The sequence below is a fragment of the Trachurus japonicus genome, chromosome 10 (assembly GCF_045865225.1).
Source record: "Trachurus japonicus isolate A0001 chromosome 10, Traja_1.0".
In the NCBI taxonomy this organism is placed as follows: domain Eukaryota; kingdom Metazoa; phylum Chordata; class Actinopteri; order Carangiformes; family Carangidae; genus Trachurus; species Trachurus japonicus.
The window spans coordinates 22,748,378-22,769,512 of record NC_140916.1 but is presented as its reverse complement, the minus strand read 5'-3'; the positions used below and the strand labels follow the sequence as shown (position 1 = coordinate 22,769,512).

At 43.1% G+C, this 21,135-nt stretch overlaps 1 protein-coding gene across 3 annotated transcripts in view; it reads right to left on the bottom strand.

Moving 5' to 3' along the window:
• LOC146980038 (glutamate receptor 3) overlaps nucleotides 1-21,135 on the bottom strand; it is a 77,235-nt gene that overhangs the window by 44,290 nt on the left and 11,810 nt on the right. For all 3 annotated transcript variants that reach the window (XR_015036928.1, XM_085790118.1, XM_085790119.1), the window contains exon 3: nucleotides 8,413-8,652. Coding sequence is in view for 2 of the 3 variants with exons in the window: in XM_085790118.1 (XP_085646244.1) it covers nucleotides 8,413-8,652 (240 nt within the window). In the remaining variant the exon portion in view is untranslated. The remainder of the gene's footprint in view (nucleotides 1-8,412; nucleotides 8,653-21,135) is intronic.

Below are 21,135 nucleotides of genomic sequence, written 5' to 3'. Positions count from 1 at the left end.
CACATATGGATTGGCCTGTGCGTGTCTGTGCACGTGTAGGGGCTGATCAAGTCTCGGAGCGGCTACGGCTAATCATCTGAAAGGAAACAACAGGAGAGACTTAGCTTTAAAGAAAAAAAAAATACAAAGTCTAAATATTATTCTACTCTTGTGTTTACTCTTGAGGATGACATACACACACGTTATGTGTTGTTTCAAGCAAACAAATCAAATTGGCCCTGTGACATAGTGTAACATCAAAGCAATCAGCCTCTACTATGGCTGCTTGAAGCAAAGGCCAGGGCGTTTTGTTGTAATGAAAAAAAAGAAGCTCCCAGCAGTAATTTCATGGCTGCTGAAGCTAGCATTGGGTAGGTGGTAAAATGGCTTTATTCCAGGTTCAGTTAAAAGAGGACACTAAGCGAGCATAGAGGTTTATTGTGTGCTTATTGTGACGGACGATGGCTCTCCTATCGCTTTTTTCCTCTTTTAAAAAAAAAAAAAAGGTACAGGTACTTGACACCTACTTTCTCGGGGGGTTACTGAATTACAGAGGTTGCCACTGCAGGCCGGACTATCTGTATATTGGGATGTCACTTTGGCAGTGATACCTGTTTATGTGTGTGAAATGAGAGAGAGAGAGAAAATACCACTGATGCATAGCTTCATCCACACTTCTTTAATATTATTTTTCTTTTGCGTTTTATGGCTTCTCTGATGTGCCCTTTCTTGTCAGCGTGTCCAAGCTGATTTATTCTCCAGATGCATGCATAATTTAGTTGTTATGAAGCTGCCATGAAGGGGAGGACCACTAAAGCGCAAGAGGCATATACGTGTGTGTATGTGTGTGTATGTTTGTGTGTAAAGTCTCAGCTGGGTGCAGCTGATGTACCATTATAGTGTCTGTGATGAGACCACAAAGACTGGCAAACAGGCTGCAGTCTATGATATAGACATGGTTGCTGTGGGGAGATGGCATTCACACTTATTATCTCACACTGCGAGCAGCAACTATAAATCAACAATAGTGGGTGACAATATTGCACTTGACTAGACATTATTTGTGTGAAATGTGTCAGAATGGCAGAAAAATTACTTCTATAAAGAATTGGAATGGAAAAAGCAGCTGATGGTTTGTAGTAGTAGCACATTGAAAAGATAGAGGTTGGATTTACCAATGTGGTTAAAATGCAAACTACAGAGCCACTGCAGCATGAAAACATGTCAGCACATGTGTCAATGGACAGTCAAGGGACTGGTGATGTTGAAGCAAAAAAAAAGAGAGAGAAAGAGAGAGAGAGAGAGAGATTTAAAAAAAAAAAGCAATCTCAAGTCTTGTAACAACTGAAGTTTGGACTATCCTCATTGCATTTGGTAGTGTATCACACTGCCTGATTTGTTTTGTTGTTTAGAACAGTAAGAGCGAGGCCAAAGCACCACAATCAAATTAAAGGACGGACCTGATCTTGGTTTGCCATCAAAGGCATCCAGAAGAAGCAGCGGGAGGCATTCATTGTTTGACTCTTTTAGGGAACAAAGGCAACTGTCTCTGGGTAGCCAATTAGAGGGATTGCTGAAGAATGGGGAGCAAGGTTCGCTTTAGTTGCAGTGTATCTGATGCTGCCTGATTGCCCTCCCCCTCCGCCTCCCCTTAGCTCCCACCGATCCGCACCTCCTCATATCTGTCTTTCTATCTACAGTAGCTTGGCAGAATTAAATGAGATGAGGCTAACTATGCAGGGTCATCCAATCCTCCCATTCACAAGCCTCTTGGCTGTGTTGGCGCATCGCTCTGCCAATTGTGCCAGACTGCAGTTATCTTGTCTGCCTGTTTAACAGCTGATCAACAGTGTCTGTGGTGAGTTATGAGGGTTTAATACAAAGCCAAGTAGTCTTTGATTAATGCAGCCTTCAATCTGATGCTTGTAAATCATTGCCCAAGTACTGGCATTAGCAGCCCACATGTTCAGTTTTCCTTTACTATCTTATAATTTAAGAAAAACTACTTACATATCAATAACATGGACAAAGATACACATGACACGCATCCCTCCAAATTTCTCCAAGCATATATTATATAGACTATAATTTAGTCTGCACTCTGCTTATTAAATAAAAAGACTGTGTCTACCAGTATCAGTGCTATTTAGCATAAAAATGACAACCGTCTGGACACAGGCAGGAAGCATGTAATCAGGGGCTGACTTAGAATAGTTTAGCCGAAAGATTGAAAGTGAAATAACAAGTTAGGGATGTCAGTTTGACCCCTCCAACCACTTGTAAAATGAGAATGAACTCAAATGAAAGACCGACCGACTGGGATGCACTCTGTTTATCACCTGATAATAAGAAGAGAAATTGAGCATACTTGAATGAGCCAGTTAGGACTGTGTTGAGTGATTTGCAGTAGCTCCACATAAGCCTGTCAAAACAGTAATGAAGTCCATAGCTGTCTATTGTTCTGAACGTGCCGAGAGGCTCAAATCAGCTCCACTGTGCTACAGACAATGGCTACACTGATATTACATGTGACTTGAGTTCTGTACATCGCACAGGCAGCGTGTCAGCAATGTCTGCATGTCGTCTGTCAGAGTCTGGCTGGTTCCACTCAGTCATTGTTGTCACTTGCAGTTAAGATCTTCTGACTGAGCCGACACCACCTAAATACAAAATATAGGATCCAATTTTTTTTTTTTTTTTTTGGTTTTATAGCCACTAAGTTGTTTTGTCGTTGCAAACTGTAGATTACAACACAGTTGAGGACCAGAAGCTGCCAAAGCAGTTTTTCTGCCTTGAGAATGTGATGTGTCTGGTTTACATTAGCCACTATTAAAGTGGCCAAGTTGTTTATTTTAAGATATTTTTTTGATGGTTTCAGTTTCTGTTTTGGAGTATATTTCAAACAGAATAACTTTAAGTAATCAACCACACATTTGCATAGATTCATTTGTTTTATCATTGCTTTCATTATGGGACACCAAAATTGGCCCGTTTGATTTAGGTTTAGGATCAGACTGTTGTCTGGGAGACAGCTGCCTGAGTGATAATGAAGGTACAAGTCACTTCTTTTTTTTTTTTTTTTTTACAAAGTAAATACATTTCTCTGGAGGCAGCTTTAGTGCAGTTCCACTTCTTCCTGTGTTAACACAGCAGCACTGCAAGGACTGGTGTGTGAGATTTTCAATGTTTTTCCTTTTCCAATTTCTTCTCTTTAAATATATATGGCCTTTTAATTCCATATTGACATTTTAAGACCATTAACAATAATTGTGCTTGTAAATACTTTGGAGACCATATAGTCTGGTCACAATTTGCACATATGAGCATGTTTTATAATAAGCTGCTCCCATTGTGGTCAAAAATACTCCCAACAACCTTGACTGATCAATACTGGACCTTATTGTACAGATAAGTTTGCTGAATAGACTCAGCTGCAGCTGAGGTCACTGAAAATATTGACGGAGTGAATAAAAGAAATGTCCTGGAGGTATTTCTGAAATGAATACCGGACTGCAGCTTCTACTTGGCAGATTTTTGTTCAAAGTACATTTGACTTCCTGGTGCAATAATGATGGTTTTAATATTGAACTCTATTTCAACTGTCAGCGGTTAAATGATAAAAGCAAATACCTGTGTGCGCTCTGTGCAGCAGTTACGTGTTGGATCGTTTTCCTCCTAACTGTATCACATTCAGGATATTGATCGCTGGAGGAAATGATGGAAGGAGACGACAGGAGGCCCAGCATTGTTCTTAATATGTCATCAACGCCTCTGTGTGGCGATGGATACTGTGTGTCAGGCTAAAATCCTGTGTCTTACCAGACCATCATGGATTTAAAGAGGTGGCAGCTGCAGGTCTTACCACAAAATATGGCTGGTGCTGCTCTCCACAGATTGGTATTCACAGAATGTCACTGAAGAATATAAGTGCTACAGCGTCAAAAGACTCAGTTACATTTTACGTCTTCTTTCAAGGTGAACTGCACCAAACCAAACTAACAAAATCAAACTAATGCAGAGGCAAGGGAGCAACGTCAACACTGAAGGCGCTGAGTAAGACAGCGGTGATGAGGGAAAGATAGACATAGAATTGAGCCTTTTCTGAACCCCCTCCCCCAAATGGCCATTGTGACAAGGCAAAGCAGACCTGTCAGGCTTTAGATTTAGAGCTATACTCTGAATTTAAAGTGTTTGGATGGAGGTGTCCTTTATGGCCTTTCCAAAGCCAGAAACACACAACACAACAAAGAGCAAACATGGATGGAATGGATTACCTGCTCTATTGTGAGCCACAATCATTAGCACATCCAGCTACTGTACAGTATAGCTTACTACAGTAACAACCAAACATTAGGGCTAATGTTGATCTATTCTATAGGCTACACAAAGAACTTTGTTGGATTTGAAGTTTAAAAATGACCCACTCAAAAATAATGCTTCCAGTATATTGTGCTCATTGTCATACAACTGGATCAAGTTTAGGCTGACATTGACAGGTCTGGGGGCTAGGCTTAGTGAATGGTCACTTCTTGACATACATATTGCTGCAGGACAGCTCTTCCAATACTGCGCTGAACCAAATCAGTTTTCAGTTTTTAAAAGACAAGTTTTCCAACCCCCCCCCCCTCAACTACTTGAGATTCACTTTAATTCACTGCATTTAAGAAAGGAAAGGTAGTGAGTGCTGCACTTCTCCGGTTCCAGTGAGCTGAAAAGTACTCTCTCAGGGAGAGGGGCCATAAGAGGAACCTAAAAGCATATAAGGAAAAGGTATAGAGGGCGAGAGAGAGAGAGAATCATAAATCAAGTAGAGGTGAGATTGCTGAATCAGGGTTGATTGTGCCTGGGAGAGACAATAAAGCCTGTAATCATCTGTCTCTCCTGCACAGACCTGGCAATTATCTGCCCATACCTGACCGCCAGAACAGAAAGGGCAAGATCCATCTACCTTCACCCTATACACACACCCTGTTTTTTGTTGTTGTTGTTGTTGTTTTAGGGGAAATACGGCTGCTGATGCAAACTGAAAGGATAGGGGGAAAAAAGCATATTCACTCTCCGAGAGGTATGATTTAGAGGAAACTGAGAGCGTGGTTGAAGAGTGTTGCAGGGATTGTCAGTTTTTTGTTCCTGCTTTAGCCATAGTACTGTATGCTGTGTCCGGGGTGAAAGAAAGAGTGGTGATATTTGTTTGGATCTTTCATCTCTCACTACCCACACATGTATTAACACACACACACACACTCACTCAAGTAGCCCGCCAATATATTACCTTAGATAAAAGAAGACTAGCCACTCATTTTGCTGGTATAACACTGCCTACCGAGGCTCCATTTGCAGCTCCTTCATCATAACGTCTGCTTTCAAACTGTCTGATATTTGCATTTAGGGCACAAATTTACCTCCATTTCCATCCAATACATTGGAGCCTGAAGCATATGGACCATCACTCTCTGACTGAAAGCACTGTGCTATGGCCTAAAAGCATTTTTTGTCAGTCCAATAACAGAGCCAAATGAATAGTGTGGTTGTAATTAATCTTTTCTATTGACTGAATAAAACCTCGTGGTGGGACTCGGCTGGTGAATGCTTTGTTGGAGTGCTATTTTCCCTCCCTAATAGGAGAGGTTGGAGTATAATTGCCAAGTTACCTTGAGTATTGTGGATGATCAATGCTTTTATCAAACACAAATTAAAAGGCAAAAAGGCACCCGAGAAAATAATACGTTGCAACAGGTACTTTGCATTGCCTGAGCAGTGAGTCATTTGTCATCGGGTATATAATTGTTTATTCACCGAGTATGTACCGCAAAATCAGAACACTGTCACAGCTGCCTGTGAGCAGGGCGGGTAAATATTGATGATTGACTTGCTTGGGAGGGGAAAATTTACATTAAAAGGTCAGAGATCATTTTTCTCAGCAGATCGGTTGTGCCATTTAGAAAATGCTAACACGTGAAAATGACTAAAAAGCATGTAATACAGTATACTGCAAGACAATGCGCTTTCATTGATCCCGAGCATCACCAAGACTGAATAAAGAGATCAGTGATTTGCACCCCAGGGGATACTTCTGCAGCAGTTGCATAGGGGGACAGTAGGCGAAGTCAGAAAATAAAAATAAAAATAGTGGTATGCGTCTACATATTTGCATTAAAGAGGAAAGTAAACATCCAAAATGAATTTTAAAATTTTCTGCCACAAAACTATTAAGTCATGTAACAGTAATGTTAGCAACAAAGAGAAAAGTTTATGGCATAAATGGCTAAATGTAGTTCAAATTTCACATACTGTTATGAATTAGTAATAAATGGGTGCTTTGAACCTTAAGTAATTAAATATATGACTAATGATTCAACAGTTGAAATTGTTTCCTAAATCTAAATTGTTCAAACATGTAGATAAAAGGCACACAGTGAAACAGCCTGAAGAAATGTACAGTTGAAATAGTCTGAGTGACAACTAAAATGTAGATTTTGGAAAGGTGGCATCACTGTCGCTCATCAGACAGAGTTGTTGAGTTATGACAGACAAAAAAAAAAGTTTGGAACCACTATCTAAATAAATAAATAACTGAAAATAATACAGACAGCCCAGTTGTCCATCAATTTTTCATTTGCTTCAGAGCCCGAGGATGAAAAAAAAAAAAACACCCTTAAAGACTATTTTCCCTTGTCACTCCTCTTGCTGGCTGCTGGTTTAGCCAGCAGTCAGTGTCCATATTGCCAGGGGAGCTGCACTACCTGATAAGCGGAGGTAGAGGCTCTCTGACACATCTGTCTGCTTGATGAGCCAAGTGTCAAAGCCCCCCAAAGTGCTGGATGGAGTGCATCAATAAACGACTTTAATCCCCTCCTGGGGCCAATGTCCTCCCACTAATAAGGGATCGTCTTATACCACTGGCAGTAAGCAGAGAGGCAAAAGTGGCTTGGCATGGGCCTCAGCACGGGGATGTACAGTACACGGGGAATTGTCTGTACACAGGTAGCAGGCTGTAAATCACACGCGCCGGCTGTTGCCTTAATTGCTCTTTACTGAATTGGTGTTTTGCTTCCTGCCGCCTCTCACTCTCCCTCCTCCCACTTTTGCCCTCTTCCTCTGTTTCTACTTTTGAAAGTTTGTCTGTTTGTCATCTCCCTCTCTTTCTCCAACACCTTCTCTCTTTTTGTATACGCTCTTTTCCCCACCTCCACACTGTATCCAACTCTGCCCCAGACTGTCTCACTTGCCAGACAGAAGAGGAAAAGCAGAGGCATGGGGACCGGTAGCTGGGCAGTATTGGTTGTGCTGAAGGACATGTGGGTTGCTAGCATCCCCAGGGAAGATCTGATGAGTGTTCTAGTCAGAGTGACCCTAATTAACCACATATTATCTGCAGGCTGTGTGGAGGATAAAGGCCCTTAGCTCTGGACCCTACAAGCCTGTAGGCCCAAAGACAGAGGACTCTGTACTGAAGCACTCTTCATATTCTGCCTCAAAGCACAACGGAGAGAGGAGGGGGGAGAGCAAGGCTGGACCATAAAAAGCACCAAACACAGAGCAGAGAGCGCGCTGCAGAGACGACAGGTTGCTCCAAGCATATCTGTGGGTCAGGACCTTTCTATAATGAGCAAATAAACATAGCAAACCCGAGCTGCAACATACAATGTGAGAGGAATATGTAGCCACCCTTTTTTTGGCACCCTCACAAAGAGGAAGACATATCATCTCTTTGTCTGTTCAACACATCCTTCCCCTCTGCCCAGGTGTTGTTTGAGCAAATTGAGATTTCTGTAGAGGGAGGAGATCCTTATTCTATTGAGAAATAATGAGCTCATTTTTTCCTTTGACATTAGAAATCTCAGATATGAACGCTCTGCCATGTTGACAGGTCGTCATACACGGGGCGCGCTGCTACATTAAACCGCCGTTTATTGTCAACTAGGTGATGCAATCTGGGGGGAAAAAATAAAATAAATAAAATAAAAACAAACTCATAGATGCAACACAACAATCAGCCCCCACAGGCAGGCAGAGACTGTGGCTTCTGTAGGAAATATTTTAGTAGCAGCCTGTGACATACCTCATTTCAGATGAAAGACGAGCCAATATCAACAACATGATTAAACAGAAGATTAACTGACACCAACCAGCCAACAGCTAGAAGAATCCAAAGGTTACAGCTCATAAGATATGCTGTTTCTTTAAGTGCAGTGTGTTATTACAAGTATTATGGGCTGCTGGTGAATATATTTCACATTTACATATCACCAAACCCCGGTATGAAATAGTGCAGCGTAAACAGCTTCGCAGGGCTTTCATAAAGTATTACAGAGTAAATCTATCCCTTGCTTAACCCTGGTGTGCAGCTGCTATTCTGAGTCACTGCGGTGCCACACTGTAATTCAAGCTGGAAGTCCTGACTGGAGGCCCCATCAGCGCGCCGTCACCTACCTCGGTCGGTGTCGTAGAGGTAGACGAACTTCTGCCACTTGTAGTGAGAGAGCAGGCTGAGGACGGCGCCGCGGAGGGCGGGGCGCATCTGGATGACAAACTGCACCTCGTTATCGGTGGGGTAACTGGGCGTGACGAAGGAGGTGTGCAGAGCGCCGCAGAAGGAGGTCAAGGTGTTCATGGACTTCTTGTCGTAGAATCCAAAGATGGCGTACACCCCGCGGGAGAACTGGGAGCAAACTGCAGAGGGGGACAGCGAGAGGGCAAGAAGACACGAGTGTTAAGATGTTAGTCAGCAAGATGTGTGTTATGCACATTCACAAATGTGTGCCTCATCATCACTTCAGGCAGCGATCGATCCACTGACCCACCACTAATAGCAAATTGAGCATTGACTCTAAATGGCCCCCAATGCAACTGACTGAAGCATCCTGGGAAATAAAATAACAATAACACATAATATGTAACCATAAATAAATCCTGTGGTCAGTTTCAAACTCTTAGATCAGAACTTGTTTAAACTGTTGTTGTACAGAGCCATAAGTTCATGGAATCAGCTTCCAGGGGAACATTTATACTACTGTACCAAATTTACACAAGCAAAGAGTTTCCTACAGCTACAGAAATATTTACTTGGATGGGTCAAATGATTTTATTTGAATAATAGTCCTTTATATTATTTTTTACTGTCGTTATCTGGGTTAGTAATAATATCTGGGTTGTAATTTGTATTCTTTGTATTTTAATTATGTAACAATTACTGTAACTCGAGGACCCAAGGAAGACTAGCTGGATGTCCAACATCAGCTAATTGGGATCCTGTAATAATAAATAAACAAATAAACTTTGAGACATTTACATACAGTATGACAACTTCTACTTGTTTTGATTGATTAATGTATAATGGACATATCATAGCATATACTGTACAAGCATGTGGATAAAAATACTGCCATATTTCTCAGTGTAATGTTAACAAAAAAAAAGTAGGATTTAAACAAAATCCAAATCATAGAGGAGAGAAGAGCTGCTCTTCTTTGTCTGTTGTGAAAGTAGACTGTCAGGCTGAGAACATCACTAGGACAAAATGAGCAGAATGATAATGTCATCTCGCGCTTTAGGAAATTGCGACGGGCATTTCTCATTGTTTTGTCACATTTTACAGACAGAATTAGTCAGTTAAGGAGCATTCCACAGATTTTCCACTTCAACTTCCGTCATTAGGACCTCTGCTCAGCCTGTGTGATGGCCTCTGGGGCTCTGGAGAGAGATTTCCGTAGTCTGAAGAAATAACCCTAATGATGTCATCAGGGTTATCTTAGCCTGGGTTTTGAGACTACAACCCCTTTGATTGAGTTATCAATCATGGAAATAATTGCCAGTTGCAGCCCTAAAGCTTGATACCAATCCCCACTGGTCGCAACATAGAAATTCATACCCAGTATTAATATTCAGACTCAGATATGTTATCTGATGGAAGATGCATACAACACACAAAGTGCACTGCATCACAAGGTGAAGTGAATGTGGCAGCAGGCTGGCTCACATTGTGACAGGATATCAGCAGCAGGAGTCCTGTAGGTGTAAATGCAAGCGGTGCCGTGTTTTTATGTGTTTGTGCTTGAAGGGAAGTGCAAAGCCAAATGACAAAAACATCACGCCGTTCACCAAAAGGTCTCCAGCTCCTACCAGGAGCTCCCACCAGTTATCACTCAGTTCCCTCATCCACAGCAGTGGAGTCACTGCAGCGTTTCACAGCAGCCGTGAGCTCCGCCGCTGCCTGCCGCCGCTTCTGTTACCTCCCACGAAAGGAGCTGAAAAAGACAGCTCTCTCTGCCTCGAGTGAAAGAGGAACGCTGTTTCACTTCACAATGACCTCAGGTGCGTGTCTTTGTTGAAGCCACAATATCAGCTGCAGATACACGTTGTTATACAGTTACACCTGCTTGTTCTATTCAGAATTGATTACAAGGTTTGCCTCCTTATGTACTTCAACCTAAATAAGCGAGAAACCCTCTGCTTTACTGAATACCTTCAAAAACACAGAAATAATTTACTGCTGGTCTATTCAAAGTACCCAGCAACACCCACAGGGAAACCGGGGACTCATTGAACGCACCACCTATGGATATCAGAGGAGCCGTCTCACTATGCATTTTTAAAAAGAAATCTAAAATCATCTCTCTTCACTTCAGCCTTTAAATAGTTCAGAAACGTTTCTCGTTACTGCTCTCTTATACACTGCAGCAATTCTTTCTAAATGCTGTTTTAAAAATTGATGCTGGAGGTCGGTTGAGAAGTTTGGAAGAAATTCATACGTGCATGCATGCCCCCCCCCTCCCCTCCCCTCCCCCCCCCCCTCCTCCAGTAGCACCACCAAAGATGGTGGTTATCCTGGAAGAGGCTGACTACGGTATAATCAAAACCTGTGGTGCATATGTGACCATTGGGAAAAGAGGTTCTGTCGAGTACATATTTTTTTCATATTAATATTACTCATTTTACATTCACATTTAACATGTTTACCTGTTAATTTTTTTCTATCTTTTCATATCAACAACAAGCCGCCAGTAATTGCTGTGTAATAAAGCACTTTATACTCCATTTGTACTCCGCAGAATAAATAATAGTCTACTTACTATTATCATTATATACTGTATGTGGCATCTTTGGATAAATCCTGATCTCATCAGGAGGAAAATAAGGTATAAAATGTGTCAGGTACACACACACATACACACAGACATCTGAAGTACAAAATTGACCCTGAAAGTCGACTATTAAGCAAAACAAACCACCTCTCATACAAGCTGCAGAAGAAAACAGATACCGTTTAGTGAAATTGCTACTTGAGATGACGGAAGGTAAAAGAAAATAAACAGTCACACAATCAGAAGAATGTGTTCACTGTAACAAATCTATATCAAGCACTTCAAGGGTGTCAACATGTCAGTAATACAAGCTGGTTTTTTTTAATCAGCATGCACATCTGATGACATTTCTAGAGAGCAACTTTCATTTGCCTGTGTATTCATCATGCACTCCAGTGGGACAGCATAAATCGTCAGACAGGAGCGACTTCCATTCAGTCAAAAGCCATTTATGTGTAAACTAATAATCAGAGCTACAGGTGTGTTTTCCTTTATTACCCTATCATGAATGGGTGTTCACTTCTTTTGACTGACTCTCAAGTGTCCTCGCTGAGTAATCAAGCATTCTTAACATCCGTAAACACTGAGAATATTCCAGTACAGTGGGTTGGATGACATGCAGGAAAGACTCGATCCAGTCTTACGCAATGCCCGCGTTTAATATCTGGCTCTGATTGGCTGATGGATATCCAGTTCAGCTGTATGCTAGTTTACATCAGGCATAGCGAGCTCAAGTCCTCACCGACATGACAGTTTGTACTTTCCCATCCTAATCAAGCATAAGATTCAATCACACACACACACACACACACACACACACACGCGATAAACATTTTTCTTCTTTCCCCCTCTCTCTCTCTTTTTCTGCCCGTGACAGTGCGTCAGTATGTGCAAACCTTTCTTATGCTCAGAGGACGACATGACATCAGCTCTTAAGCACAATTGCCGTGTGAATGAGAGATCTAGTCACTGCTGGGATTTGCCTCCTCCTTTTTTTAATTCTATTTCCTCCCTATCTGTCCGGGTACAGACACCTCTCCCAAGGTATAAGCATCCATTGTCAGTGACACACACACACACACGCGCACAGATGCAGGCATACAGTCATGGACACACACACACACACACACACACAGAGACACACAGGCACGCACACACACCACAGCGTGTTGATAAGTGAATCAACAGATGGACGGCAGTATTGTGGGTAAGTGCTGCAGGGTGAATGGTGCAATCTCCCTCACTGAATGGGAGCCAGTAGGAGTTCCAAACCTCGTCGAGGCCCAGTTTTCTCTGCACTCTCTCTTAATTTGGGCCAGTACTGACACAGAACCTATCCTAGGGGACCAGATCTGGCAGCCTCTCTCTCTCTCTCTCTCCGCTCAGCTGTCCTCCGCTTATTAGGTTGAGCTTTGAGCAAGCCCGTGCTTCAATAACAGATATGTCCAAAACACACACACATACACACACTCTCTCTCCCTATACCCTCTTCTCCCGTCTTCTGTTATGCTCTCATCTTGCCCCTGTTAGTGATACTATGTCTTTGTGCTTCATGCTTTTCAGTGTGGCAACCTTATAGCAGTGGAAAGGTTTGTGTGTTGCAGGGGGATCCCATGAGCGACGATGCCATCGAGGGCAACCTGAGCTGCACGCACAAAGGTTCTCCCGTGGCGGTGAGGATGTTCTACACAAGGACCGACCTGTTCTGTTTCGAGGGCACAGACCAGCCGGTCTCTCTGAACCAGATCTGCCAGCCTCCTCAACTCTTTTTGGCTTCGAGAGCTGCACACTCCCCCTGTGACAATTCAACACCTTCTGCAGAGTCCGCCTCTGTGAGCATCACTTCTGACGGCTTAATACGGCTTTACCGGGCCACCCTCCACATACACATGCACATACACTGCCATGAAGAGAGGCAACTATAGGTAGTGTAAGAAAACATACAATTAATGGAAGCAGTGTTATTGATTTTCGGTGGAGTGCCGTAAGCTGTGAAGAAACCTCTGAGCCGTTTCCCCCGGTCAGAGGCTAACAAGCCGCACCGCATGTCGAGGCGCCATGCGTTCTGAAGGCATTTATACACTGTGGGCCGGAGCTGACAGTAAATCAGGTGGAGCTAACATTAGCTGTGCTGTTGATGGAGTTTGATGAAGTGAACGTGTCACCAGCATCAGTAGAAATGACCCCTCCTCTGGCAAGGCAAGCTGCAGCCGTCTACCGCCGACTCCTACAAACTGCTGTTAAGAAAATAGCGAGAAAACAATTTGCTGTTTCACACAGCGAGGGAGGAAAACAAAGACGCGTTGGCTCTTATCGCCAACAGCCGGGGATCATCTGTGAGGAACGAGCAAGTGGGGCTTTTTCAAATTTCGTCTTCAATTTGCATATTTTTGTATAACATTATAGCTTTCTAATTAATCTACATTTCTGTTAGAAGCCGCACCAGTTTTCCACCTCGCTAATTTGCCGTGCATGTGAATCCCTTAACCTTTCAAATTTTTTAATAAAGTCTAATGCTTTCAGTCAAAGGTGAATAGCAAGACAGCGGAGCAAATGAGCAGCACATATAAACTGACAAGTTCATTACTAAGGAATAACAAAAAAAAAAAAAAAGAAGCAATCAACAGAAACATATTTGACGAAGCTGAACAGAGGAAGTTTTTGTGTCGCCTGGACCAATATCTTCCACTCAGCTGAAAAGTTGTATATATGGAAAGTTCTGGATTTAGAGTCACACTCTGTATATGTATGTGTCCCCTCACTCAGTTTTTCCCAGAGATGTCTCTCCATGCAGTACTGATCCCTTCCTACTTCCACGCCTCACCGTCTCTCTCCTCTCCTCTATCCTCACCACTCTATTTGACCTCTCCTTTTGTTGCCTGTCTTTTGCCTCAGCCATCTGGTCATCCCCCAAAGCATACATCCTCCTCAAGCGTGGCAGTATCTCTCTCCACCTGAGTGCCCCTCTCTCTTTCGCCTCTCACACTGTTTCCCCCATAATATCCCCCCGCTCCATCAGTGGAGCAGAGACTGGTGTTGGACTTCACTTTAAGAAAAGAAAAAAGTAGGCTACTGTACTGTCAGGGAAGGAGGTGCTATGGCGAAAAGAAATCCCAGCCGTGGCTTCATCCCTCTCTGTAATTATGAAATACATGTTGTGCTGTAGGTGGAAATGAGGAGGCCCAGCCCGTCTCTAGCTCTGAAGAAATAACACATCAGTTAATATAATTCAATGATTGTCACCTTGAATTTTTGTAATGCTAATTCACTCACAAGTCCTCAAACAACCATGTGCATGTACACACAGTCATTAGAGGAGCTTGCATGAGGCCTGAGCGGTAAACAACACAACGATAATTCTCTCTCATCAGCTCTTTCTCTTTTCCTTCTTTTTTTCTTCCTCTGCAGCTAACCGTGCCTCCTCCTCCCCCTCCCCCCTCCCCCCTCCTGCTGCAGGGAACCATGCATCCCATCTCCAGTTCACTGGTCAAACACACACAGTGTGCCGCCCTCATTCCCTTCTATAATCAGGACACTCGGCAGTGCTACAGGGATGTTACGTTTCTGATGCATCACTTGAGATGGCTGGCCTGGAATGCTAGTTCAGAGGGATATACGGTATCCTGCAGGCAAGCTAGGCTAATTCATTAAGGAGAGAAAAAAAGACAGAAACCTTTTCATGCTCTCAAAGTATATGATTTCCATGCTATTTCGCGGCCCATGAGCCAGAGCCTTGCACAGCCTTGGGAAGGGGGCCGGGAACTGTAAATGTCAACGATGATTGTATCTCTTTAGCCATTTTCCTCCTCGTCTTTGAACAAAACCCACATTCTCGCATTCTCTCTTTGGCTCTGTTGTTTCTCCTCACATGTCCTCCATTTCCCCCGCCTGCGCCTCGGTGTCCTCCTCCCTCTGGTCCTCGTAGCTCCTCTTGCTGGTACCCACCCGGACAGCCCCCGCCCCCACCCCCTCTCCGCCAGCCAACATCAGGACCAGCCTCTCCTGCTCTGTAAAAAGGGATGCTGTCACAGGGAGATAGCTCGTAAGTGCCCTGGGGGATTGCATCGGCTCTTGTCATATAGAGATGTGATGTGCTTCAAACTGTTAACTCAAATGGCAGACCTAGATTCAAGATCAACTCAACTGCGATGGTGCCGTCAAACGTTGAAAGGAAGCCGTTACTCGTCCTGCTGCATCAACATCTACAATCTATTTGCACTTCAAATTATCTGCTGGGTTAAATGAGAGCGGCAGGCATGCTGTCAAGAGAGAGAGCAAACAAACAAACAAAAAAAAAAACACGTTAACTACATCCAGTAAATTTGTCCTGGACTTGTCTCTGGCTCACTGAACACATCAACGTTTTATGAGACGATGTCCAATTTAAAGTCCACGAAAAATTCAAAAAACAAGCAGGGTGTTCATGTGAAGAGTCTCTGAGATGTTCTGTGTAACAGTGGAAAACAGCTTATCTCTGCTTAATTCCTCAGTAAATTTTGCCTGAATTTGTCCGAAAAAAATATTGGATATTGTGATGTTGTATTTAGCTGCACTGTGTCACAGGCTATAACACAACTTATCATTTCAAATTTTACAGCATCTAAAACAAAAGTGGCTCTTTTACCCACAAATTTCTCCCCTCCCCTCTCTTGCTGCCAGATCGGGAAACCCCTCCATTAAGTACCTCATCTGCAGTACAAGCAATCCGCAGGCGGGTTCAGGGCTGCATCAGCGTGTGCGTCTTTATGTATGTACATGTGTGTTTGACTGCTGGAGTGTATGATGGATGATAGGGAGGCCCAGGGACGCTCCGTCACCGAGGCCTGTTCGCCTGGAGCTCAGCATCCCTACATGACGGAGACAGGTTTATAACTTCCTCCGTCAATTTTGATTTGAAAACTTTGTTGATGGCTGAATAAACTTGCATGGTGCTCGCATCAAGATGTGTCTTGTGTGTGCATGCATTCTCTACAGCCCTCATATAAAGATTCATATTTCACACTGTAGTCAGGTAGACCTGCAATAGAGCATGAATGTGTAAGTTTTATGGGGTCTGTATAGTGTATACAGCTGCAGACTGAGAGCACCCAGTGCGTTTCCCTCTCTGCTTTTACATTAGTAAAAGTCACATCAAAGGAGGTTACTGCGCAGTAACTTTAATGGTCAGATTAGTGTGTCTCTATCAGAGAGGATGCTGAATGGCTGCCTGTGATGCTGCTGGCTAGACACAAAGAAGAAGTGTATCTGTGTGTGTGTGTTTCTCTGGTGCTTGGATAGGCGGAAAACATGTCAAATATTTGAGGAAACATAATTTTATTCCAACGTGGCAATCACATGTGTGATTTTTATCAAGTTTCTTATTCACAGTTACACTTACGATCCAAATGCAATGTGTGAAATAACACATGGTTTATTGCTCTGAAAATACATAAAGATTTTATTTTATCAAAGGAACTAGTGTAAAGTAGATTTCTGACACCCCTGCTGCTCATATTTTTAGGACACCAAATGAATCGTACCACATTTACTTTAAAATATAGCAGGAGCTGTTTGTGAGAATGAGCAAACTGAAATGTTATGCTGTTTAAAGCTGACTAAGACTGCATTGGATAAGCATTATTAGGATAGCACAGGGATTACGTTTTAATTAAACACAAGTAAGAAAATTAACTTTGCTTTGTGTTTACTGGTCTCAAACACATGGCTTGCCAAGTAAATGAAATAATGTTCACAGAACAGAACAGGCAGCAGGTAACAATATGATCAAACAAACATATTGTTATTTCTAATGGAATTAATGGAGATCGGCGCATAAGTATACAATTTAAATTTAAGTTTAGTCTCTCTTTTTTTTAATTATACTCCCGAGCTTCATGCAAAGCAGTGTAACCAGTTGAAAAGGGCATTATGGAAATCTGGGTGAAAGCATAAAATTTAAACTCAAACTCTGGTTAGCATGATTTACATTCTCTTTGAAGCATCAGGAAGTTATCCATAAGAAAATCACTTATTCTATATCACACTGTGCTTGAGCATCCGAATGGAAGGCTCACGCACAATTTGAAACCACAGTTATAGTCTTAATAAGTCGAAACTGGACTGCTCTGTTAGCAAGAAAGATATAATTAAAAAGCAGAGGAATCAAGTCCGAATTACGTGATATGATTGTGTTTGTCAAATCTTTGCAGGTTTGCCAAAGGAAGCCAAGGGAGGATTACCTCTATGCAAACTAGAACTTTTATCGACCAAATATTCATTGAAACTAAACAATTCTGAGATGTGAATGAATTCTAATTACTGGCTAGACCCCATGGTTTACATAAAAGTCCCTTAAATGAAATGGCTTAAATTGAAACACTAATAAAGCCATGACTCTATGACAGGTGAGAGGCTGTAGTGAAAACATTCAATATAAAAGGTTGGTTATTTAGGACATCTCAGATATCTATAATCTTCTAGTATCTAATGTGCAAGGATTTAACACTAAAATATTCAGAGTTCATTTTGAATGAAAAGTTATTTCATAAGACGTATCTTTCAAACAGGCTTGATAACTGTGACTCTCTCTCATGAATTGAAATTGAAGATGGAATTACGGGTTGAAATTCATAGGATTAAGTGTCATCCATTGTCTGCATGTTACTTAGCATTCAAAACCTTTGTAACATTAATAATGCCTGACACATCGAAGGTTTGACTGCTCCAAATTACCATGTATATCGTGCAGCAAAGATGAAAAACTGACCCCAGGAGCAGAGTTACTCAAGTCAGATGTGCCCCACAAAGCACGTACTTCCTATCACTGGACTTCATTAACTATTCTCTTTCCTCTCTTGTTATTCTCTGCAGCCCTTCAGCCACCGGCTCCTTCTCCTCCTACCTGCCATCTTGATGATATAGCCCTGTTCTCATGTGAGTGGCTAGTGAACAATCCCAAAGGGTGTCAATGACTCTCAACTCCATCTCCTTCTGACAGATATTTTCACCTTCAAGGCCTTTCCATCGTGCTTTTGTTTGAACACAGTGCAACACACTGGGCTGAAAGCACTTCATAGGTCAAACAGACCTCAGATGCCACAGAAGAGCTGCACATGTGGTGATGTCTACGTTATCATGGAAATGCCCTCTGTTTGACCAGCAAAAAAAAATAAAAAATCATTATGCAGGACAAAAGAGCAGGAGGTTTGAACAAGAACGCTCTTCAAATGTTCAACATGTTGGCCGTTTGAAAAGTTCAGATAACAGCGCTGTGAGGGGAGCTGCGAAACCAGAAGGGTTGCTGAATAATTCTGGGGGAAAATCAGTTTGCTAAGACTCAACCAGTGCTTGCAGAAATCTCACTTCGCATGCCCCCCTTCCCTCCTTCCCCCCTCCCACCGTCCGCTGCATGCCATTTCCTTGACACATGCAATTAAGGACTATCTATGCAAGCAGATAACAGACCTAAACCCTTGGCCCTTGCTTCACCTCGAGAGGCGTGCTCCGAGACCATCACGCTGAACAAATAACAATCCCTTCTTCGGCAGGCTCATGCGGTCCACCATTTGCTGCAATGCAGAGGTGAGAGGAGTGCTACAGGACGTGTCTTATCCTTTCAAAGATCCTCTCACCTTCACGAAGACGTCAGCACAGCGCACGGCAAGGACGGCTGCTAAACACTGACCCTTTGAGTACAGCTGTGTGCATTTTTTAAGTAAGGATTCAGCAGAGTATGAAACATGTAAGGCTTATGATATTCTGTAATTGGATTTCCCAGAAAGCTGGTGACAAAGTCCCTCACACACCACTAATCCTCCCAATCAGCACTGCGGGCCTAAAGCGCGCTCTTCTTCGAAGATGAATGCGGAGCGTGGAGGGCGGAGAATGGAGCATGAAGCGAGGAGGAAACACGGGGATGGCGAGATGAAGATGGGTGCGGGTTAGCGCCACGATAGCGCGAGGAAAAGCGGCTGCGGGAGGGGGGAGGGGGGGCGCCGACGTGTCCCCCCAACGCGCACCACGGCCCGATCGGCATCACAGCGGGAGCGAGACGAGTAGGAGGAGGCAGAGCGTCCGCGACAGCTGCGGAAAAGGAACGAGGGAGACAGGGTTCAACGTGTCAGACCACAACAGCAAACATTCAGACTGTTGCTGTCAGAAGTGGTCTGGGACTCTGCCTTCACAACGAGCTAAGCAGATTAGCTTTGCTGAATCACAGGAAACAGTTCACTTTAGGACTCCATGACAGATGCCTTTAAGAAAAGAAGACAGAAGAAGAAAACTCTCAGCTCCATCAGAGAGATTACAGTTAGTTTGAGAGGACGCTTCTCAAATATTCGTCTCGACTACAGGAGAGCCGGGCTCGCCTGGGTAAAGACTTGGTGATATTTCAGGTGCAGAGCGCTGCACCCGACTGACTTGTTTTGAATCCAATTCTACACAGCAGGAGGAATACCTGGCAGCTGAAAACCTCTCTTGTTCCTGCTTTTATTTGGATGATTGGGAAAAGAAAAAAAAGCAAACAAAAAACTAGCAAAATAAAGGTGGAAGATGTCTGCCAGGCGCATTTATTTTTCCATCAATATCAAAACAGTGGATTGTTCTTTTATTCCTGCCTCCCTGAATACAGTACATCAACTGTATCTGTTCTTCAGTCTTGCTTGATAAACTAGTTTGCGTTTGTCTTTTTTTTAATTTCCTTTTGCAAGACAGGAGGACAGAGAGACACCTTGAAATTTCCATATCCTAGTTAGTTGAGTGTAATGCTTCCTGACTGGTTGTTTCTGTCCTTTGGGGGGGATTTCAGATCTGTGTCTCATGTACGACTTCACATGCAAAGCTGGGAGTGTGCCGCACAGAGGAGATGACTATCTGCCACTCTCACGAGGTCCGCTTCCCGCGTTTGCCCCCGGTGTCACTAATCAAATTATGCGTCACAATTCATATCCTATGGTGATGAAACAAACCGAGACCAGCCATTGAGGGATTTGCATTGTGAGGCCTGATTACGGGGCTGCTTTTTTTTTTTTTTTTCTTCTTTTAAACGGCACCTCTCCAGGACCGGTTTGCTCCCAGCTCTTTGACTTTCTGTGAAGAATAATAGAATAAGTCAACGAGGACAGGAGATGGGACCAGTTGTTTAACCTTGAAGACATCACTTAAAGAATTCCCTCTCCTTCTCAGCCTCAATCCAGGCCTGGTTAAGTATGTAGAGTCCTGCACCACTTTTCATCTTATTAGTGCCCTTGCTGAGACGGTGCTCCATCCCTGAATGATAATGCTGGAGGTGGCAGAAAGAGAAAGGGAGAGAGAGAGAGAGAAAGAGAGGGGGAACAGACAGCTATGACAGTGAGCTATAATCCTATATATTTCAGGGCTCTGTCATACAGACCCCTTAAATTGTGCTTCTGTCACCTCACTTTTCTAAAGCAAATTTCCACCACACCCCAAGAAAACCAATAACCATTCTCAGCATGGTGCTCCACTTTAGACCCACTTCATGTAGCCACTTGGAGAGAAGAGAGCAAGAAGTTTTCTCGCATTAGATGAAAAGATGTGCTCCATTTGGCTCTCAGCGCACCATTCATTGTCTGGACATATGGCTTGCCCTGACGCCAGTGATGAGAGTTCTGTGTGTGATTTGGTGGCAGTCGGATGTGGTCACCATGCTGCAGTGTGGTCAGGGGCTTTGGGATACCTGCAAGGTGGGATATAGATGATCTCCTCATCATAAAATAAACAAAATGCATTTAAGATAAATATTATATTTCTATTTAAAGCATCAGTTAGCCTCTCAACCTCTTTTAACCTTGTTTTTGACTGATGGATAATGACGATGTTATTCACCAGTTACTCTCTTGTTGTGTGCCTGTGCTCCTTCAGATCAAACGAATTGGTGGTGTTACCATTGGTCATTATCCATATTGTGTGCACCACTGTGTGGTAGTCGTGACTGGTTAGGCAGGTGTGATGTCTGCATCGTGCCTCTCCACCTGTTTGTCCAGACTACAACCCCCAGGATTTTCAAACTTTAACAGGAGCAGCTACATTTCCCAAAAGTCTGAGTTTTACTTGCTCCAAAACTTCGGAGTGG